The following is a 19,858-nucleotide window of genomic DNA, read 5'->3' on the forward strand; positions in this document are numbered from 1 at the left end:
AATATTATGATTACCATGGCTGTTCTTTTGGAAACAAACCATATCCAAACTCTTTTTAAATATGAATTTGTTATTAAGCTTCCACCTTTCTAATTCATTCAAAGATGCAATCAATGAAGTAACTGCTAACACAAATCCATAAACTTCGCTTCCAAGAGATATAAGCTTCCTTTTTCTTCAAATTGGCTTGAGCTACTCAAACAAAAAGACAAACCTCAAGAGATTTTATGAATGCAGAAACTTAATCACTATTTTTTTTCAAAGAACGGATTAACATTTATTTTTTACAGTGATAGAAGATAGGATGAGGCCAATAACAGCTAGGAGATAGTAAATAAGTAATTTTGCAACGACATAAACTAAGGGAAACATAAATCCAAAATGGTTTTGATTTTTTCTTCCATTTACGGAACTCCCTTAGCAATCAAACAGGAATATGGTGCCAACAACCCAAATAAAGAAGCCGTCCAACTGAGTAATGGTCCCAAATTTCAACGTTCACTTGTTGGACGGTAGGTTTGGTCGCGTGGGACATGCGTAGCCGAGTGTGAATGGGAAGATAAAGTTTAGGCTCTTCCTACCTTGTTCCGTTCGGAATATAGGGTCAAATTCAAATGCCTATTAGTTAGGTTGGCTCTTACTTGCTCCTTTGTGGTTCCTGGGACCCCATCATTGCCAACACAATTCTTGGAGTTCTTTTCAGTATACGTTGTTCAGTTTAATATTATTCTTGATAATGACTACTAACTGTTAAGTTCTTTCTTCCTTTTATTCATTTTCCCCCTCGCCACCATCATTTCTAAGCTCAATTACTTTTCTCACCACACTTCACACTGTCATTTTCTTAAGAAACAAAGCTTGTTCACGTAATTTTTTAAAAATTTCTTTTATGTTTCTTGTAAAATATAAAATTACTCGAGTGTGCGCTAATACACTGATCACTCATTTTCAATGAGTACAAGGATGTATATGAAAAAGTAACGAGTAATAATCAAAATTTAAATTAGAATTAAAAGTAGGGAAAAAAAAAAAGTAAAAGCGCTTTCTTTTTGCTCTTTTGTAGTCACAGAGTGCCAAAAAAAAAAAAAAGGGTCCAAACTTGGAGATAAGATCACATGATTTATTTGGATTAGGTCAACACTCAAGTCGAAACCTTTCCAACATTACTACTTTAAAAAAAAGGGTTTATGAGAACAAAGCTTGCACGGAGATAATTTATATATTTTGTATAAGCTTTATAAATCAAACAATAGACTATAAATATATTGTTTATGATTTTTTTATTAAATGTTTAAAATACAAATGTCATTGTGATATTTGAAAACTTGATAATAAATAGATTAAAAATTTAGTCCACATTTTATCTCTTCGACAATGATAGTTGTCGCTATATTAATTAAAAAGTATTAATATTTTATATGAAATAATTTAATTACTAAAAATAAATATTAAATTATAAATGTTATTTATGTGATAAATATTATGTCTTTAATTTAATACTTCTATTTCTTTAATTTCCGCCCTAAAAAAACTTACTGAAGAAACTCTAATTCGAAATAATGAGAAAAATGTAAAAGGGACTGACTAAGTTAGCCTTAAAATATGCAAGTAAGAAGCCTTAAAATAATTTCAATAATTTTTTTTTTCTAAGAAAGTAATAATATTTTTAAGCTTTGTATATATATTTTTAGTTCATTCGCAGGTCTCTCTTAAAAATGTCTGATAACAAATTTATGTATGAAAATAAATATTGCTCTCAATTTGTGCCTAAATAGCAATAACTATTCTGTTGTCATTAATTTATTTATTTTTTCTAATGAATCACTCTTATAATATCGAATTCGGATTTTTTAAACGTTAAGAATCTTGTATTAACTTTTTCTTACATAAGCTTTTACCATTTTAACACTTTTTTTTATTTTTAATTTTAGTAGTCATTTTAAATTTTTATATTAAAATTTCTATTATTTTTCAAACTTAATTACATTTTGTATTTAATTTTTTCCCTCAAATTTCAGTTACCTATACTTCTGAATCATTTTTTCTAAAAATATTTACAATTTTCCCGGATTTCTCAAAATCTTACTACTATAGGATTTTACATATTTATTGTTTATTTTTATATTTATATTATTAAATTTTATTTAAAATGAAGAAAAAGTCCCTACGATTCATTAAACACTTGCTATTTACCATACACGTGATCACCAAACTAAAATAAAAAAACGTAAAGGACTAAATAAAAAATTATTATTTTTGGCTAATTGTTTTGTTATATATATATAAAATCATGTCTTTTAAGCTGGCAAGCAATGTCCATCAAATTATCAATCTATGAAATTTGACTGGCAACTACAATGTGACTTTACGAAGAGAGTTCCTTCGAAATGGTTTCTCGGGCCTAAATTGTCAAGACAGCTGGTGTCATCGCTATGAGATTGTGGTGCATATGAAAACAAACTCACTTTTCCAGATAAACATGGAAACAGACAGCGCAAGATAATTCCAAGTGTTAGAATAATGCATCAACACTATATGTGGCAGATGTAAAATGGTCACAAATACGAATACGTTTTTATAAAATATTTTCATATTCAGTCCCAAGTATACGAATTTTATTTTATTTTATTTTATTGGAAAAATTTACATATTTTACAGTAACAAAAATATATAAAATTGTGGAAAATAATATATGTATTAATATTTTTGTTTTAGACTCCCCCCCTTTTCCTTTGCTGAAGGGTAACCTGTCGTGTGTGAGAATTATATGAATTTTATATTTTTAAAAATTTATATTAATTTTATTTAACATAAAAGGTTAAAGACTATCTTTCATTTGATACTATACTTTATTCTATTTCATTGTATTGTATTACGAATGTTTTTATCGTGTTTAATTCTCTCAATTTTAAACAAAGGAAATGTGCAATCAATTAAACAATAACCAATTGGGAGAATGTTATCCCTTTAGAAGAAATCACTGAATTTTTCTCAAATTCATTAAAATATAAGATAATGTTTAAATGCTAAGAATTGAAGACAAGAAAAATACACCTAATGAATTTTGCTTAACGTATAAAAAATAGGCTTTGTATAATATTGGATGGAAAGAAAAACCGTGGGCTGCGACACTTCCATCTTGTGCTGTGTAGGAGTCATAATCCAAAACTTGTCTAAACCAACCAAAATGTCAGGAAAATGATCAACAGGAAATTACAAGTTGATTTATAGTGGAGAACGTGAAATTTCTTTTCTTGCTTTTATTACAATATCGAAAGCGTCCAAAACATCGGCATCAAACATGACGGAAGCACCAAATGCACGATGCTTTTTCTCTGGAACCCAGTAGTCTTTTTTAAAAAATTATATATTTAAGGACATATAATAAAAGTTTACATATATTAATTTTTTATTAAACACGTTTGGATGGTTAATAACCAAATCAACCTTTGAATGGTTAACAATTAAATCATTGTTTGGAGTTTGATGAGGAGAACTATTTCAAATTAGGGACAGGTAGTTTTATCAAACTTGTTCAAATCTGAAAGAGTTAAAGTAACTGAAATCAAAATTGGGGAGATGAAAATTAGTCGGTAAAAGTGGATATAAATTAACAATTTAAATTGGGTTCATGAAAGTGGATACAGATTGGTTAGATTCAATTTCAAGATACTTGACCAGCCTAACAATGCATATAAGGGAGGGATTCTTTTTAGAAACCCTGATCTGCTCCTCTCCTATATCTAATCTTTTATTCCACCATTCCATCTCTCTTGCATCTTTGTTGTGCGCTTTTTATTCTGCTCTTTTTGTCACTCTCTAGCTAGTTACTGCCTCGGTACTAATTTTTCCTCTCTTTGTTCCATGTGATATGCTTGATTGCATTGCACCTCTTTACCTCTAATTCCTCTTCTTCTCTGTTTTTTACACTACAACGTTCAACATGGTGGTCATCATATGAATTCATCGAGATGATGTGTAAAAGCAGAGAGAAAAGAAGAAAATAAAAATGAGAAAGATGAAGAAGAAACAAGTTTTAGAAAAAGGGAGAGAACATAATCACTTCATTAAATTTACATGTTTCTTTTATTCGCAAATTTTCTACGTTTCTTCTTATTTCTCTTTTAGTACAAGTAAATAGTAATTCTTTTTAGCATTTTTGGTGACAATGGTGGAAAGAACATAATTTAATGTAACTCACTCAAAAATCTTTGAATTCAACTACTCACCACTTAAAGAATCATAGATCAAAGTTGGGTAAAAACAAACTTAAATTTTCATTTGACGGTTGTCTTCAGATCTAATGATTTTAGCTTAAATTCAATCACACTTGACTTATAAACAGCCTTAACTCGAACATGAGTACTCCAAATAAAGTTAACTTTAATTTTAATTAAATTCGTAACTCACTTATAACTTTGATAAAATGAAAATAAAGTTTCACGGTCTCTTTATTTTCTTTCTAAAGAGAAAAAAAAATTGCTATTATTATTTTTTATTGACATATGATAAATATTAAATTATCCAGTGAAGTTTAAAAAGTAAAATTTGATAGAAAATAATTTAATCACAAATAAATTAAGTTTAAATTTTAGTTTTTATAAATCAAACAAGTTCAACTTTTAACTTTAATTCATTAAAAAAAAAAGTCAAACTTCAACTTTTTTTCTACAAATAAAAGTCAACTTTAAATATGCACTTTCACTTATTTATTTGCACCCTAAGTTCCAATTTATCCATGACAAATGTTTAAACAAAGTTCAGATTTTCTTCCTTCCAAACGTAAACAACAAAAAACCTAACTATACCATACCCTTCAAATTTATATAGTTATGAAAATTTACTGGTACTAATACTAACACTATAAAATATAGAACCTTCGACATTAAAATCAGGGACTCTTTCCGACCAACAAGTAGACAAAAACTAGTAGGAGCATTTGAAAAAAATTAAATTCACATAATTGAAGTAAAAAATGACATAACTTTGTGATAAGTTCTTTTATTTTATTTTATAAACTTTCATAGTTAATCTTATGAATAAATTATTGTATGATAAGCTTTTATTAAATAAGTCTATAGTCAAACAATTTATCCAAACGTGTATCATGCACGTAAGAAATTAATCTTACATTGACATGGTTTATAACATTTTATTTAAGTAAATATATTGCATAATTGTAATTACAATTCTTTATATATTTATTGTTTTAAAATATTAGTGGCTGAATATTTTCTCCATCTAAGGTTCTCAAAAGCTGAAATAGTACAAAATGTGAGGAATTAAATTTGAGAGCTAAATGGTGAAAATGTCTTTTGTACTCAAATTTGTTTTGTTAATTAAACTATGAATATTGCAATAAATCCTCTCAACTTGAAAAATAGGAAATCTTTCCCCATTATGATTAAGATAAAAACGAGTTTTGATGTCCGTTTACGTCCAAAATGAGGTTTAAAATGCGAATTCTATCTGGACTTAAAAAATTTCTATTTGTTGTCTCAAATAAATTTTTATTTAGTCTAATAAAAAATAAGGTTTGGAGCAAGTTAACTCAATGAAAGTTAAGCAATTCAGTTTACAATGTTTTTGACGGCGCTTAACAGAATAGTTCAGCAGCATCAAATTTAGGTTATAATTAAGCCTGGTTCAATTTTTTTATTACGCGTTAATTATTTTGATTTAATTATATTTGTAATTATTAAAACTATAAAACTTTATATTTTAGTTTCTACTTGAATTTATTTATTTTAAGTTTTTTTTAAAATACACTTATTGGATTATGAGCAAAAAAGAGAAGCTGATATTTGTCTAATTATGAACCCGCCGAATTAACATAATCTTTTAAAGAACCAACTTTTTCATTCTCATGTTTCTCTTGCTTAGCGTAGTATAAAAGATTGTTGTCGTTATTCAGTCTTTTGAGATATTTGCATGAATATATATATATATATATATATATGCGGGTAGCAAAACGAGAAGCGGTGCGGGGTTGTAGTGTCGTTTTCAGGGGGTCTTAACTAACAAAACGGCAACGGAATAGTCTAATAATCTGTGGTTAGAGTTATAGAATAACCAATACGACAGCCAACTTGCTCCTTTGGATGAATGAGATCCGTTAAGCTCTTTTCTTCTTTTGTTTTTGCAATAATTGACATTTTAAGCTGGCATCTATCCTTATCAAATCAATATCACAAACGGTGAAAGTTAAAAAAGAGTGGAGAGATATTGTAGCAAGAAAATGGTTTTAACTTTAATGGACAGTTCATTTCCCACTAATTCCACCATCATAACTGCCCAAGTGGCGTGCTGTTCGACAATGGAATGTGATTATTATTCACGCTTCTGCATAACTCATTTCCTAAGAATCAAATTTATATTATTTTAATCTTTTATTTATTTCGTAAACTATATGTAGGTTTTTATTATTTCTATTTATACTTTTAAATTAAATTATATTATTTTATGTAAAATACTCAAACTGGTAAATAAAATTCAGACTGTATTTCAAAACATAGGTAAGAAAATATGTTAATTAATTTCAAAGAATTTGAATGTAATATTTGAAAGAAACAAATTTAAAATAAAGCATGCACTATCTTTTTAAGAGAAGAAAGTTAAAATTTTATTTATTTTAAAGATAATAGATTCTTATACAATAGATTAAAATACATATTTTTTAAAATGAAAAAAAAAATTCCACACGCAAGAGTTATTTCCCTTCATTATTATTATTATTATTATTATTATTATTATATTGTTTGTTTTTATAACTTTTTATTGTTTTATTTGATTTAGAGGAAATAAGTAGTGTGCTTGTGGGAATACGAGACAACTTTTTGTTTTTTTGTTTTTTGTAACTAATATGTAAGCTTTTAAAGTAATCTTTGACTTTGTTTAATTCAAATTTTTTAGATTTTAAAATCTTAAAAATTATTTATTAGATTCTAAATTTGTAAGAAATATTTTTACTTTAATTCATGTTTTATGGTTATTTTGAAAAAATAAAAAAACAAATTAAACAAGATTTATAAATTAGAGATTAAATAACAAAAATTAAATTAAAAAATCCAATTTACATTTGGAGGTTAGAAAAAGGGTAGAAGTTCAGTACAAAGAATTAGGTGTTTTGCAGTGCTATTATTCAATAAAAATATACTTTTGTTAATATTAGTCTTCCATAGCAATTTTAAGTAATAAAAATAAAAGTATTCTATTAGAAAATGCATTTTATACTAAATAAATTATAATGTATATACTTTTAATTATTTAAAATTAAGTCTAAAAGTTGATATTAATAAAAATGTTAAATACATGGTATGTATACTTTATTTTGCACATTTACTTTGATGTTTTGAAAGTGATAATGAAAATGTTTACTTTTCACTTTTTAACAAAATGAAGAAAATAATGCACATAATGACGGCTAACGTCAGAATTCAAAGCCCAGTTTACAATATGTTTTCTTTATAGCCCAATAGCTTAAACGAATGGGTGAAGCCCAACCCAAACTGTTCGAACAGTATTCAGCTTAGGCGAACCTTGCGACGATTCCTAATGAAGACAACGTGCCGTGTTCCCACATTAAGACTCAATGAGTGAATTTTGAATTTGAAAAACTCCCGCTCCTGTGTCCATATAATATATGAACTCTGTTTCTTCGTGAAATAGCCGTTATCAGATAACAGAGAATCCGAAAGGAAAAGAAACAACGAGTGAAGCAGAGAAATGGCGACTAACATTGGGATCATGGATTCAGCTTACTTCGTTGGCCGATCGGAGATTCTTTCGTGGATCAATTCCACTCTCCAACTCAATCTGTCCAAAGTCGAAGAGGTTTGTTTAATTTCCGATCTCATTTTTTCAGGTTTTGATCGATGCCTACTTATCAGATCTATTTGATGGTATCGTCAAACTTTCAGGCATGTTCCGGTGCGGTCCATTGCCAGCTTATGGATGCCGCCCACCCAGGGATCGTGCCTATGCACAAGGTCAATTTCGATGCTAAGAACGAGTACGAGATGATTCAGAACTACAAGGTCCTTCAGGATGTCTTCAACAAACTCAAGATCACTAAGGTAACTCTCTCTCTCTCTCTCGTCTTTCACTTGAATCTCTGTTATCCATGGTTGATCTTCAATTCGTGAATTGTTCGTTGTTTTTCTCAGCACATCGAGGTCAGCAAGCTAGTGAAAGGAAGGCCACTCGATAACCTGGAGTTCATGCAATGGATGAAAAGATACTGTGATTCTGTCAATTCTGGACACAAGTAATTGAAATTCTCTGAAATTGACCTTGTTTGCGTCGCATAGTTCTTTACGATTGAAAATTAGGGTTTATGATTAACGTAATTTTTTATACTGGCGATAAATATGATTTAAGTTTAATTGAATTTAAATATTGGATGCTGAATGTTTGGAAAATTGTTACACGTGCTTCTCGTTTTTAGTTATAATCCTCTGGAGAGAAGGGAGGTTTGCAAGGGAGGAAGAGAAGTGAGCAAGAAATCGGCAAATTCCCAATCCTCAACCAAAGGTGCTACTGCACAGAGACCTCAATCCTCCCATAATGCTCGAAGAAATGATGTCTCTACTGCAAACGCTGCAAATCAGGCTGCAAAGGTCACGAGACCTCCTTCTGCAGCAGGCCCTGTATATGAAGAACAGGTACTACTGTTTTCACATCTGAAAAATTTTCAAATGAATGATGTTTGTTTATTACTCATCTGTTGAAGTTGATGCAGATAACGGAGTTGAAGTTATCTATTGATAGCCTTGAGAAGGAAAGAGATTTCTACTTTGCAAAACTGAGAGACATTGAGATACTATGCCAGGTTCCTGAGATAGAACACTCACCGGTACCGTGCTTTCCAACTTTCTACTTTGACTCGTAAAACCAATATTTGGTAACGGGTTTGATTGTGGTTGATGATTCAGGTTGTTGCAGCAATACAGAAGATATTATATGCTACTGATGACGATGGAACAGCTGTAGCTGAAGCTCAAGCTATGATTTCTGTTGGTCATAAGGAAATAGAAGGATTGAGCCCCATTGCTGAGGCTTCCGACGAGAAATGCAGTTCAGAAACTCACAAGAGAAAGAATATAGCCAATCTTGACTTTGATGCTACTGGCATCGCAACTTTGTCTCCCAGACAGAGGCTTTCAGATGTTTCAGATGTTCGCTGTAGCGAGTCACCTCTTATGACTTGTTAAGGAGGGATCAGGGATCACCTTATGTTGTTAATTCAATTAGAAACTTGGAAAACTATCTTCGTCCCAGTTCCTGTTAAATGTGTGAATTGATCACACCTTATGACTAGGCGTTCAATAGAGAATTCTGTTTTGGATATGATATAAGTCAATCCAGGAAAAAGTAGGCCATGATTAAGATATATTGCTTTACAAAGTTTGTAGTTGTCTAAACAAAATGTGATGTTTCTGAATCCAGCTAAATAATTTTCAGGCTTGTGCTACGACTTTGGCTTTATTTAATTTTTCAGCATTTTTTCGTTATTTAGATCAAAATCCATTTACAATTAGCAGCAAATTGCATATCTGAATTTGGGTTGACTGTCACTTATTAACGTGAGTTTGGTGATGAAAACATGACGCACAAATCTGTGTCAGTGAAGGTAGCGACAAACTTGATTTCATGGTGATCGAAACATGACACCCCCTACTCTGTCTCAATTAGAAAATTTGGATATAAATAGATATAGAACGACGCAATCAAATGAATGTTACTCGATTATCATTAGACATTCCAAAATATTATTAGAAAATTGGTTAATCCAAGAATCGGATGGGAAGGCATGTAATACGGAGTGATGTAGGGTGCGTCGTCGTTATGGTGACCCTTTTACTCCGCCTTCTTTATCGTCATTCCTGGATAGACCTGATAATCACCCCAGACTCTCCTTAAAAACCTGAGTTTTATGTTGTCTCAATTCGAATCACCTCAGGGCAAGTGGTTTTTAGAATTTAATTTACTTGGATCAACATGAATGAACAAGCGAAGAAGGTAGTATTACTCCACCTTTTTTCTGTAAATTTTAGTCCTCATAGTAAATGAATGTGCATGAATTCTTGTGTCAGAATGAGACTCTGAATGCACAAAACCCCGCGGAAAGAAAGGTGGAAACTGTGGACTATCGATCTTCGGCAGGGCAAGGGCAAGCAGAGAGGAACGTGCAGGTAATTCACCAGCCCCGTTCGACCACCAGTGGTGGTGTTCTCGCTGGTGCTGCTGCTGCGGTGGCGTCCACTCTACAGTCTGCCAAGGATGCTATATCCAAAAAGTAACGTAGTTATGGAACGTCCTATGATCAATTTGTTTAGGCAAGGACATAGGTTTGGCAGCGTGTGAATTTATTCTTGTATTGCTATTGTGCTAGTTGTCCTATAAGCTTAAAGACCATGATGGACAAACTGGCGTCAAGGATGTATTTTGTATCGAATTGATCCCATAGATCCCTGTTTTTTCTTTTGTTAGAAAAAGACTAGTTTATAAAATAATAAAATAAACAGCAGTGGTTTGTTGCTTCTGCAGTCTCAGCGGCATGAAGTGGCTAAATAGTTGTGCCCTTAGCGCGCTTAAATACAGATGTCTGAAAAGACATGTTCGAATGCTTAATTTTCACGCTGTTCTAACTTCTGTACCGTGCCATTCGAATCTCACGTATGAGACAGGGAATTCATATCACATTATCACTTTTGCTTTCCAACTTGCAGCTGAATCTCAGACCAGTGTTTTTTCTATCAACTTCAAATTTCTTACATTCATTATTTTTTTATATTTTATTCCTATCATATATCTCACTTTTTTATGTTCATTCTTTCATTTTCTTTTAATCTTTTTTTCCACACCCGTCTTACATACATCCCGTCTAAGAGCATGAAATAATCACTATTCTTTTTCTGTTACCCATGACTTCAAATTGCATGCCCACCATTCATTCACAAATGGCCTCAATCAAAACCACGACCCTTTATTCTTTCAGCAATTACATGCGAATCCTATTCTCACTTTCTCTTACTGCAGTATTGATGCCTGGTGTTATTTTCTGGTCTCTTGTTTATATAATGCACGAAGAATTGATTAACTTTTATCTTTCCTCTGCTTCTCAACAAAAATACATTTTTTAGGAAAATTATACCTTCCTCTTCTGCATCACACTTTAAAAAAAAAAAACTAGAATTCCAAGGCTTTTTTTTTGGTATGAGAAGAATTCTAAGTTAATTACGTTTTTTACTCTTCTCGGTTTAGTTTTAAAAGTTGTTTTTTCAGCTCAAATTTTGCTTGAAACAGAGGCAACAATGGGTTTGACGGTGTCACGGCTGATGAGATTGTTTTATGCGAAGAAAGAAATGAGGATTCTCATGGTGGGTCTTGATGCAGCTGGGAAAACGACTATACTCTACAAACTGAAACTTGGAGAAATCGTCACTACAATACCCACAATAGGTTCCTTCTAGTCTTCACACTTCTCCACACGTTCTTTAGCCCATCGTTTATGAGCAGTTCCCAACTCTATCGGTATTAAATATATAGGAAATTCTACTTCGGGTTAGGTGAATTTGTAGGCGTTGTATACTTATATTTTCATTTTTAATATCGGATATATGCAATCTTCTTTCATTTCGCACTTTGGATTATGGTAATTAATTTTAAAATTGATCTAACGTATTGCACAAATTAAGGGCCATGATTCAAGTTTACAAAATAAATTAGTTGACGTGAATAAACAAGAAAATTTAAAATAAGATTAATTTACGTTACTAATTAAGACAAACATAATATTCTTTTAGAAATAAGGTGTAGGGCAACACAAGGTTGGTTGATCTCAAATCCTTGAAAATATTTTGTTTCATCTTTTACAATATTTTATTTCTTGGATGAATTAGGCTTCAACGTGGAGACTGTTGAGTACAAAAATGTCAGCTTCACCGTCTGGGATGTGGGAGGACAGGACAAGGTATATGTTATGGGATAAAATTTAAATACAATAACTTTAAATGCTTTTTAGTATTGTAGTTCGAAGTTTTACTTCCAAAATCAATATGGAACTTTTATGAAAGACTATAATTTTAATTACAAAATAGTACAAAAATACCATATAAATTTTATCCTTTGTGATTTTCTGGCCTAATCTTAGTTATTAGGGAATGTCTGCCTGTTAAGTGTTTGCCAGAACATTATATTTTCTATGGGTCATTAGTAAAATTATCATAACATCCCAAGCACACGTTACAAATGCTACTCTCATATCTATGCAAAATTGTATGTAGATTCGACCATTGTGGAGACACTACTTTCAAAATACCCAAGGTCTTATCTTTGTGGTAGATAGTAACGATAGAGAAAGAATTTCAGAAGCCAGAGATGAGCTACATAGAATGCTGAGTGAGGTCGGTAATTTTTCTTAGTCTAGTAATTTTTCAATAGATTTGAATCGTAGTTACTTAAGCTTTTATCTGCAGTATGATATCTCTCATATGTATATAACACCTTGATTTTGTAACCTTCAAATTTTGAAAAATGCAAGCTTTTCCTTTCGACATAAAAGTAAAAAATGTTGCTATCATCTTGATAATCATAAGCATTGCAGGATGAACTTCGTGATGCTATCTTATTGGTATTTGCCAATAAGCAAGACCTTCCAAATGCATTAAGCGTTTCAGAAATTACAGATAAACTTGGTTTACATTCCCTTCGCCTGCGGCGTTGGTAAGTCACATCTTAATTACAACAAATCTTTATGTGAAGCTCTAAGGCATGTATTTAAAATTAAAAACTTGAATCATATAATAAATCATATTGAGTTTATGTCGTAATCCATTTGCAAGCAAGCCTAATTAGAAATTAGACCTAGAGCAATTTACCTTATTATATCCCCACAAATAACAACACGAGAAGAAGTGAACAGTGTTGAATTAACTTATTCTAGCTAATCTTTGATTTGTGCAGGTACATCCAAGCAACTTGTGCCACATCTGGCCAAGGACTCTATGAAGGGCTAGATTGGTTATCCAGTCACATAAACAAGGCAAGATGAACCAAGCTCAGAGTGTTTTTCTGATCTTCTTCGATATGAATATTGAAACTTTGTTATAATACGTAAAATATGTCCTCCGCTTATAGGGATAAATATGAGTATTATCTGTTATTTGAACTTTGAACCAACTATAATATCAATCACTGTGATATATGATATAAATTCAACGCATGTAAGTATTACACTGCTGAGGAGTATTGTGTACACCCCCACTGCAGCATAAAATAATATCTACGGTATGTTTATGCATAGAGCAGCAGATGTTGACAACTCTACTGTAAAAGACAGCAATGAATCATTTTGATAGTGTTCAATAATAGTAGAAGAAAATAATTTTTGTTTTTGTTTTTTGGTCGACAAATAACTTTTGTTTGACTGTTGGTGTTTTACCGATCTCTGCTTGAAGGCCTTGCCAATGAAATATATAGATTTCAACAACAATTGCATGCAAAAAAAAATTTATATATATATATACCCACTTCTTCCCAATCTGTCTTTAACTTCAGCAACATGTGTACGTTGGAATGTAATATAAAACTATTCGTGTGTCTTTACCTAATAGGTTTAGTTTTGGTTTGGAATAATCGATTCATGATACGAGGGACCTTGGCTTCATTATTTAAATAAAAAATTGAATTTCAACACATGATAGGTGGGCATAGGTATTCTTTCCGCATCAAGTCCAAGGGATTATTGCATGAAGAGTGTGTCAAAGATATAATAAACTTTTCATGTACCTTCGTCTAACAGCTTAAGTCTTCAGTGGTCCAAAATAAAGGCTTTTAGAGTGAGAAACCATATTTGGAAGAGTTACTACAAAGTTCAAACTTATTAAAGTGACTTTTTGATATTCTTATATATACTCTTTTTAACTTATTTCATGAAAATTTATAGTTAAACTTATAAACACTTATATAATAAGATTATTAATAAAATATTTAATTAAACCGTGCATAAATTAGATTGTGCTAGTTTTAACCCATAAATTGATATAACAGACTAATATCATCAATAAGATTTTATTTTTATTTTTGGTTATTTTTTAGTTGGAAATCTAAGGGTCTATTTGACTTCAGAAATTAAAAGTACTATTTTATTGGTTATTTTTAAATATGTGTATGGAAAATGGTAAAAACAACTTTAGAGTGGCATGGTTACCGTCTAGATTTGGATAATTCACTGCATGACCGAGCTATAGCTTGATGTGAAGGTGCCAAGCACTTGATCATTTCCCTTTAACATACGAGTAAAGCCTAATAATTAAGTGGCTAGACTATTGCTCTACAATCACATAGCATGCTAGGTAAGGAAGGAAGATGCGTCCTAAAATGGGTAGATCATGTCTTTGTAAACAAAATTGGCTTACACAAATTTGGCACTTTCAACCAAAATCACAAGGCACCTAATATTACGTGCATGAGGAGCATGCTTGCCCCTTATTGGCTTTGATGCTAGTAGCTGCTATAGATATCATTGTGCACACTCCTGTCTCTTGGTTGTACATCAAAATCCTTTTGACACAATTCACGGTCATATAATTCATAATTGTGGTCCCTACAGCTTACAGCTTTTCTAAAACACGAGGCCATGAACAAGTTAATAGACTATACGTAGACTATCTACCAAGTTACACTATGCTAGCTCCCTAACAGCGTTAAACCATATTGCAATCTTCTTTTGATACCATAAGAAATCTGAAAAGGACTTATTTTTGTCAAAGTACAACCATTCATAACCAACTAATCAAGACAACCTAAGTTGTTTAAGTGCTTCTTCGAAGTTTAAAGAAAACATTTCGTTGAAGTCTCACGTCAATTACAGTAAAGTAAAAGTTTATAAAGGTTAAAACAATATTTATCTTATGAGTTAGTTTTTGAAGTTTAGTTAGCTTTAGAGTTTGTTATAGATCCCAATATTGACACCCTTAACCCAATTTCAAGACATTGCATGCAACTATCAAATTGCTATCTGAAATAGACTCATCATATCACAAGAATAATTGTTTTGGCAGGTACATAGCTGTCACTTTGAAAAACCTTGGCCATGGATTAAAAACCATCATAACATAGGCATAATGCAACCACAACATATAGCGGACCATAAACAACTCAGTTAAAAAAGTAAATAAATAGGACCACAAGGAGTAACAAAGCCACGCCCCTTCCCCAATATCAAAAGTTTGTCATTTTCAAACTTTTGGTCCTTTGGTGACCGGTCTCTTGTTCTGAATAGTGCCCACATTGTCAACGTAGCTCAATTATAACTTTTCAAACATATTAGTCAGACAAGACTCTTCAAAATTTGAGAATTCATTTCTCCGAAAACAAAAAACAAAAATTTTCCCAAAAGGCCATCAACTATATTGAAGTCAATTTCATAGCAGTTACCAAAGTTTTCCGTATATATGTTGGGCAAAATGCATTTGCTGTTTACTATGATAAATGCTCAAACCAAGCGTGATGAAATTCCTACTACCGAATTTTTATTAACCGTAACAAATATCTGTTTTGCTTAGACAACGGTCAAAGTTTTTATCATATGGATTTGCATTTTCAATTACTATAATGTGGTAGTGACAGCAAACACTGCATTAAATTATTTGCAACCACAGACATCGAATTGCTTAAAGTCCCTTGTTCATACTTAATGTCAAACAGGAGAAAAAAAAGTTTGATCTGACTATACTCTATTGAAACATTTGACACATTGAACTGCATTCTTTTCCGCCAATAATTGACAATGCAGAACTGAGCTCAATTTAGTAAGAACAACTTTGAGACAAATGGCGAGAAATTAGGGTGACTCAAATAGGTCCAAACTATACTATATCCATTCCAATGTCCAGTGCTGTGAACACATGAATTTTGACCAAGCTAACAAAATCCTTGACCTATGAATTATAATTAAAGATTTTCAATTCTGAGCGTGGCTCAGAAGATCTTAATATCTGATTCAGCCAAAGGAAATGGTTCATATAAGCATACAGACCTATTGAGTCTAGTTTGTAAATTTGGGATGTTATATGGATAACAGAGGATTGTTATTGAGTCTAGTTTGATCACGTACAAGAGTTTTGTTTTATCTATCTACTCTATCACTAAAGACATTTACACCCATCTCTGTTTATCTGTTAATCTCCATGTGTAGTTCCTATTCTGTACTACCAAAGGGGAGAGTGGGAATTAACAAAACAGAGGAAATCTCTTGATAGAGCTTATTGGGAAATATCATGCACAGTAGAAATTGCACAGGACAACACCACTTACTACAGGTAAAACAACAATTCATTTTTGGACAAAATTTAGCTATAGTTCCTTAGAAAATTTGGTATGATTTTCCAGTCAAAATTAAAATTTTACCCTTAGTAACCCACATAATAATAGTCGGCATTAAAAATTGTCATAGATTACGTTGTTGAAATTCCAATTTTAATTGGAGATCGGTAACAAAAGCTCCTCAAGGACTGCAGTTTAGTTGTATCCTTCATTTTTGTATTCAGTATCAGATCATTGTTCCATTCAAACAACAAAGTGAAAGAATGGAGTCACTCTGTCACACTTGGTTGTAAATGTTCAGCCAGCAATTTTAAAACTAGGAACACAATTCAATTCACCAATAAGATAACTCCCAGATCTATATGGGGTGCCAAATAAACCCATCATATTTAAATAATACAAATATAAGTTATTAACGAGGACTACTTAGAACATCAACAGACACGTGATTTACTAAAGGCAACCGCATCTGCTGTTCTTGAACTTTGCTCTTCTTGAACACTGGCTCCAGTGAAAGTGTCACTGATGATGCCACAGCCCATGAATCATTTGAGCTCTCACAGCTGAAAGATGCATCAATGACTCCACCTGGGCTACTTGGTTCAGACAGGCGTTTGCGCTTCTGGCAAAGATTGTGAATGCCTTCACAACAAACTAACTTCTTCAGCATCAATTTGTAGCACTCATTCACTTGTTCCTATAAGATCGATACCAACATTTTCAATTTCCAATCAGTCAATCAAATCTGTGGTAGATTCATGAAATACAGGTAAAAGAATAATTGAAGTTAAAGTGAAACACACCTCACTACTATTGAGTAAACCAAGAACTTGATTTCTACATTCCAATGCATTAAATGATTCAATCTCTTCAATAACGTGGATCATCGTAGCAGCAGCCAAAGTAGAAGGAAGATAACTCATAACCCTTGAATCTGAAAAAAAATAATTGAGAAACGGGTCAATCTCAGATTCTCAGTTTAATATATGAATGTTAAATCTCAATTATTAACAGTACTTACCAGCAATGACTGAGAGAAGAACGCGTTCACACCTACAGAGGAACTCCCAATGCAAGTGACTCTTTAAACCAAGCCTTGTAACAAGATGTTGGAAGAAGGAAATTGGGGTCACAGGGTTCATCTTCCATTTAAGAGTGGACAACACTAGAAGCTCCATTCTCTGTATGGTCTTTGGTTCAAACACGAACTTCGATTCCTCCACCTAATCAAATCAACAAAAACAACGTCAAAACATAAAGCAACAACGTGCCACATTAGCAAAGTTCTATGTTTCATCTCAATTTAGAAAACGCACTTGCAGGTCCAAAAGAAGTGGCACTTGTGTCTCTTCCATTTTGGCAGCGAGAGACAAACAAGCAACAGCAACGAGCTGAGCCATCCATGGCTTATCACTCTGAAACCTTACGCTGGTAACGGACCTATCAAAGTAGTTAACGGCAAGAACAGTGGTCAAGGCAGTGAAAGCATAAAGAGAGGAAACTCTAAAAATCCAGCGAACGGCATCTTGACGAGGAGAGAGAGTGGCATCGGTATGAGAACGAAAATGGGTGGGTCTCTCTTTGGCTAAAAGAGAGAGAAGGTGATGGTGTTGGAAGAAGGAATCATTGTGGAACAAAGTGAGAGGTGAAGAGTGATGGTTGGTGGGAGAATGTTGTTGGAAAGGGTATTGTTCTTGACAGAGAAGGAATGAAGGAGAGTGTTGTCGTGGCATCTTCAAACTTGGAAGAAGAAGAGATAAGTGTTCATGATAACGAGGAAGCCATTTTCGTCCTCTGATTCTCAAACGTTACTATGTTGTGGAGTCGCGCGCAGGTAATAATAGTCAGAGTAGCCAAAACACAAAACAAAACAAAAAATTAAAATTAAAAAACCTGTCTTTTTCGTTTTTTTATTTATTCCTTCCCTCCTTTTGCAGTCTGTCCCGTTGTTCCCGCCCCTCCTAATTCCTTAAAATGTTTTGGATTTTTCTCAAATACCAAATGCTACTAACACATTTTCTGTTCAGTTTAACATATTCTAACTTATTAGTTAAAATTTATTTAAAATTATATCCCTCTTACTTTTTATATTTAATTAAAATTTATTTAAAATTACTTTTTTTCAAAGTCTATAAGTTCTGAATTGAAATCTTTCATAATTAATGTGTCATCCGCAAACTGCAGCAAAGAAATATTGGGTCTCCCTGCCTCAATTCTCACACCAGAAAACAATCAACAAGTTACTGTCTTCCGTATAAGAACTCCTGATCCTTCCGCTGTCACCAGAAAAAATAAAAGGGGCAAAAGAATCCTTTGTTTTAGGCCCCGTCTAATATGAACCTTTAATGTAAGACAACTATTAATCAAAACTAACAGACTTTCTCTCACGCACAAGCTTCCATCTAACTGACCTATTTTTCTGAAAATATAAAGTTACGTAACATAAACAAAAGATATTCTCATTCCACCGAATCATAAGCCTTTTCATAATTAAGCTTTTAACACAAAATATCTCTTGTTATGCCTCTGCACATAATCAACTGCCTCATTAGCCACAAACATACTATCTAACATATTCCTTCTTAAGATAAAGGCTGATTGTTGCTCTGAAATTATTAAATCTAAAATCCCTTTCAACCTATTTGCCAAAAGCTTGGAAACAATCTTATAGAAGCAACCTAATAATGAGATAAGCCAAAAATCAGATATCTATTGTGGGCAAGACATTTTTGACACAAGTGTTACAAAGTAAGATAACAAAGACCAGGTAGTAAGCATACCCATCACTTATTTCTTGATTACTCCCAAAAACCTCTTAAGGACACAAAATTAAAACCATAAGCCCTGAACTTTTATTCCTCTCACACTCCAAAATCATCATCCTCGTTTCCTCCTCCAAAAAAGTATTGACAAGCCCCTCATTCTGTAGAACAGAGACTCTTCGTAAATCATTAACATCAATAGTAGGTCAAAGCCAACCTCTACTATTAAAATAATCCTCAAAATAAGATATCATAGCTGTTTTAATCTCATCAACTTTTTCGGCACATCTGCAAAATAAAGTTCAATTTATTTTAGTATTAGCTTTCCTAATGTAATCATTTGATTTTTATTATAAAGTTTTGAGTATTAGACAAATTTAACAGTTTGTGAAGTTATCATCAATCAATAAGAAAACTCAAAATCTTATACGAATCGTCTGCGGCCAAATTTTATCAAAATAGTTTTACAATAGTTAGAGTGTTAAATATATTTTTAACTTTTTAAAATGTATTAATTTTAATGTTAGCACCAATAAAATATTTATTTTTATTTTAGTATTTACATTTTAATTTTTTTAAACTTGAATCATTATTAATTAACAACATAATTAATGTAGACACTATTACGTATTAATTTGTTTTATTAATCGTGTCATTTTTTTTAGACAACATCAATAAAAATATCAAAACTAATTACTTAAAAAAAATATAGTTACTAACATAAAAATAATAATTTTATAAAAATTAAAATCAAAATTTAATTTATA

At 31.9% G+C, this 19,858-nt stretch overlaps 4 protein-coding genes across 7 annotated transcripts; 3 read left to right on the forward strand and 1 right to left on the reverse strand.

Annotated features, from left to right (window-relative positions):
• The first annotated feature begins 7,686 nt into the window (after positions 1-7,686).
• Positions 7,687-9,272, forward strand: LOC113869919 (microtubule-associated protein RP/EB family member 1C). The gene is made up of 6 exons (XM_027506446.1): positions 7,687-7,833; positions 7,920-8,075; positions 8,166-8,266; positions 8,447-8,663; positions 8,741-8,854; positions 8,934-9,272. The coding sequence occupies exons 1-6, from the start codon at positions 7,726-7,728 to the stop codon at positions 9,210-9,212; spliced, it is 975 nt and encodes a 324-aa protein (XP_027362247.1). The 5' UTR covers positions 7,687-7,725; the 3' UTR covers positions 9,213-9,272.
• Positions 9,273-9,950: 678 nt separating this feature from the next.
• On the forward strand, positions 9,951-10,333 carry LOC113868638. The gene is made up of 2 exons (XM_027504407.1): positions 9,951-10,020; positions 10,095-10,333. Exons 1-2 carry the CDS (start codon positions 10,000-10,002, stop codon positions 10,299-10,301), a joined length of 228 nt encoding a protein of 75 aa, XP_027360208.1. The 5' UTR covers positions 9,951-9,999; the 3' UTR covers positions 10,302-10,333.
• A 596-nt stretch (positions 10,334-10,929) lies between these two features.
• Positions 10,930-13,539, forward strand: LOC113869920 (ADP-ribosylation factor 2-like). Of its 4 annotated transcripts, none has more exons than XM_027506449.1 (6): positions 10,930-11,065; positions 11,308-11,463; positions 11,904-11,974; positions 12,288-12,407; positions 12,608-12,726; positions 12,967-13,258. In XM_027506449.1, exons 2-6 carry the CDS (start codon positions 11,316-11,318, stop codon positions 13,052-13,054), a joined length of 546 nt encoding a protein of 181 aa, XP_027362250.1. In that variant the 5' UTR covers positions 10,930-11,065; positions 11,308-11,315; the 3' UTR covers positions 13,055-13,258. The 4 variants fall into 4 exon arrangements, with proteins under 4 accessions (XP_027362250.1, XP_027362249.1, XP_027362248.1 ...); XM_027506448.1 differs by having other exon boundaries at positions 10,942-11,052; XM_027506447.1 differs by lacking the exon at positions 10,930-11,065 and adding an exon at positions 11,113-11,215 and having other exon boundaries at positions 12,967-13,539.
• Positions 13,540-16,387: 2,848 nt separating this feature from the next.
• On the reverse strand, positions 16,388-18,165 carry LOC113869918 (cyclin-D3-2-like). The gene is made up of 4 exons (XM_027506445.1): positions 17,646-18,165; positions 17,351-17,552; positions 17,133-17,263; positions 16,388-17,026 (listed from the first exon to the last, which is right to left on the reverse strand). Exons 1-4 carry the CDS (start codon positions 18,060-18,062, stop codon positions 16,742-16,744), a joined length of 1,035 nt encoding a protein of 344 aa, XP_027362246.1. The 5' UTR covers positions 18,063-18,165; the 3' UTR covers positions 16,388-16,741.
• Positions 18,166-19,858: the final 1,693 nt, after the last annotated feature.

The sequence above is a fragment of the Abrus precatorius genome, unplaced genomic scaffold (genome assembly GCF_003935025.1).
Source record: "Abrus precatorius isolate BTA unplaced genomic scaffold, Abrus_2018 Scaffold6, whole genome shotgun sequence".
Lineage (NCBI taxonomy): Eukaryota > Viridiplantae > Streptophyta > Magnoliopsida > Fabales > Fabaceae > Abrus > Abrus precatorius.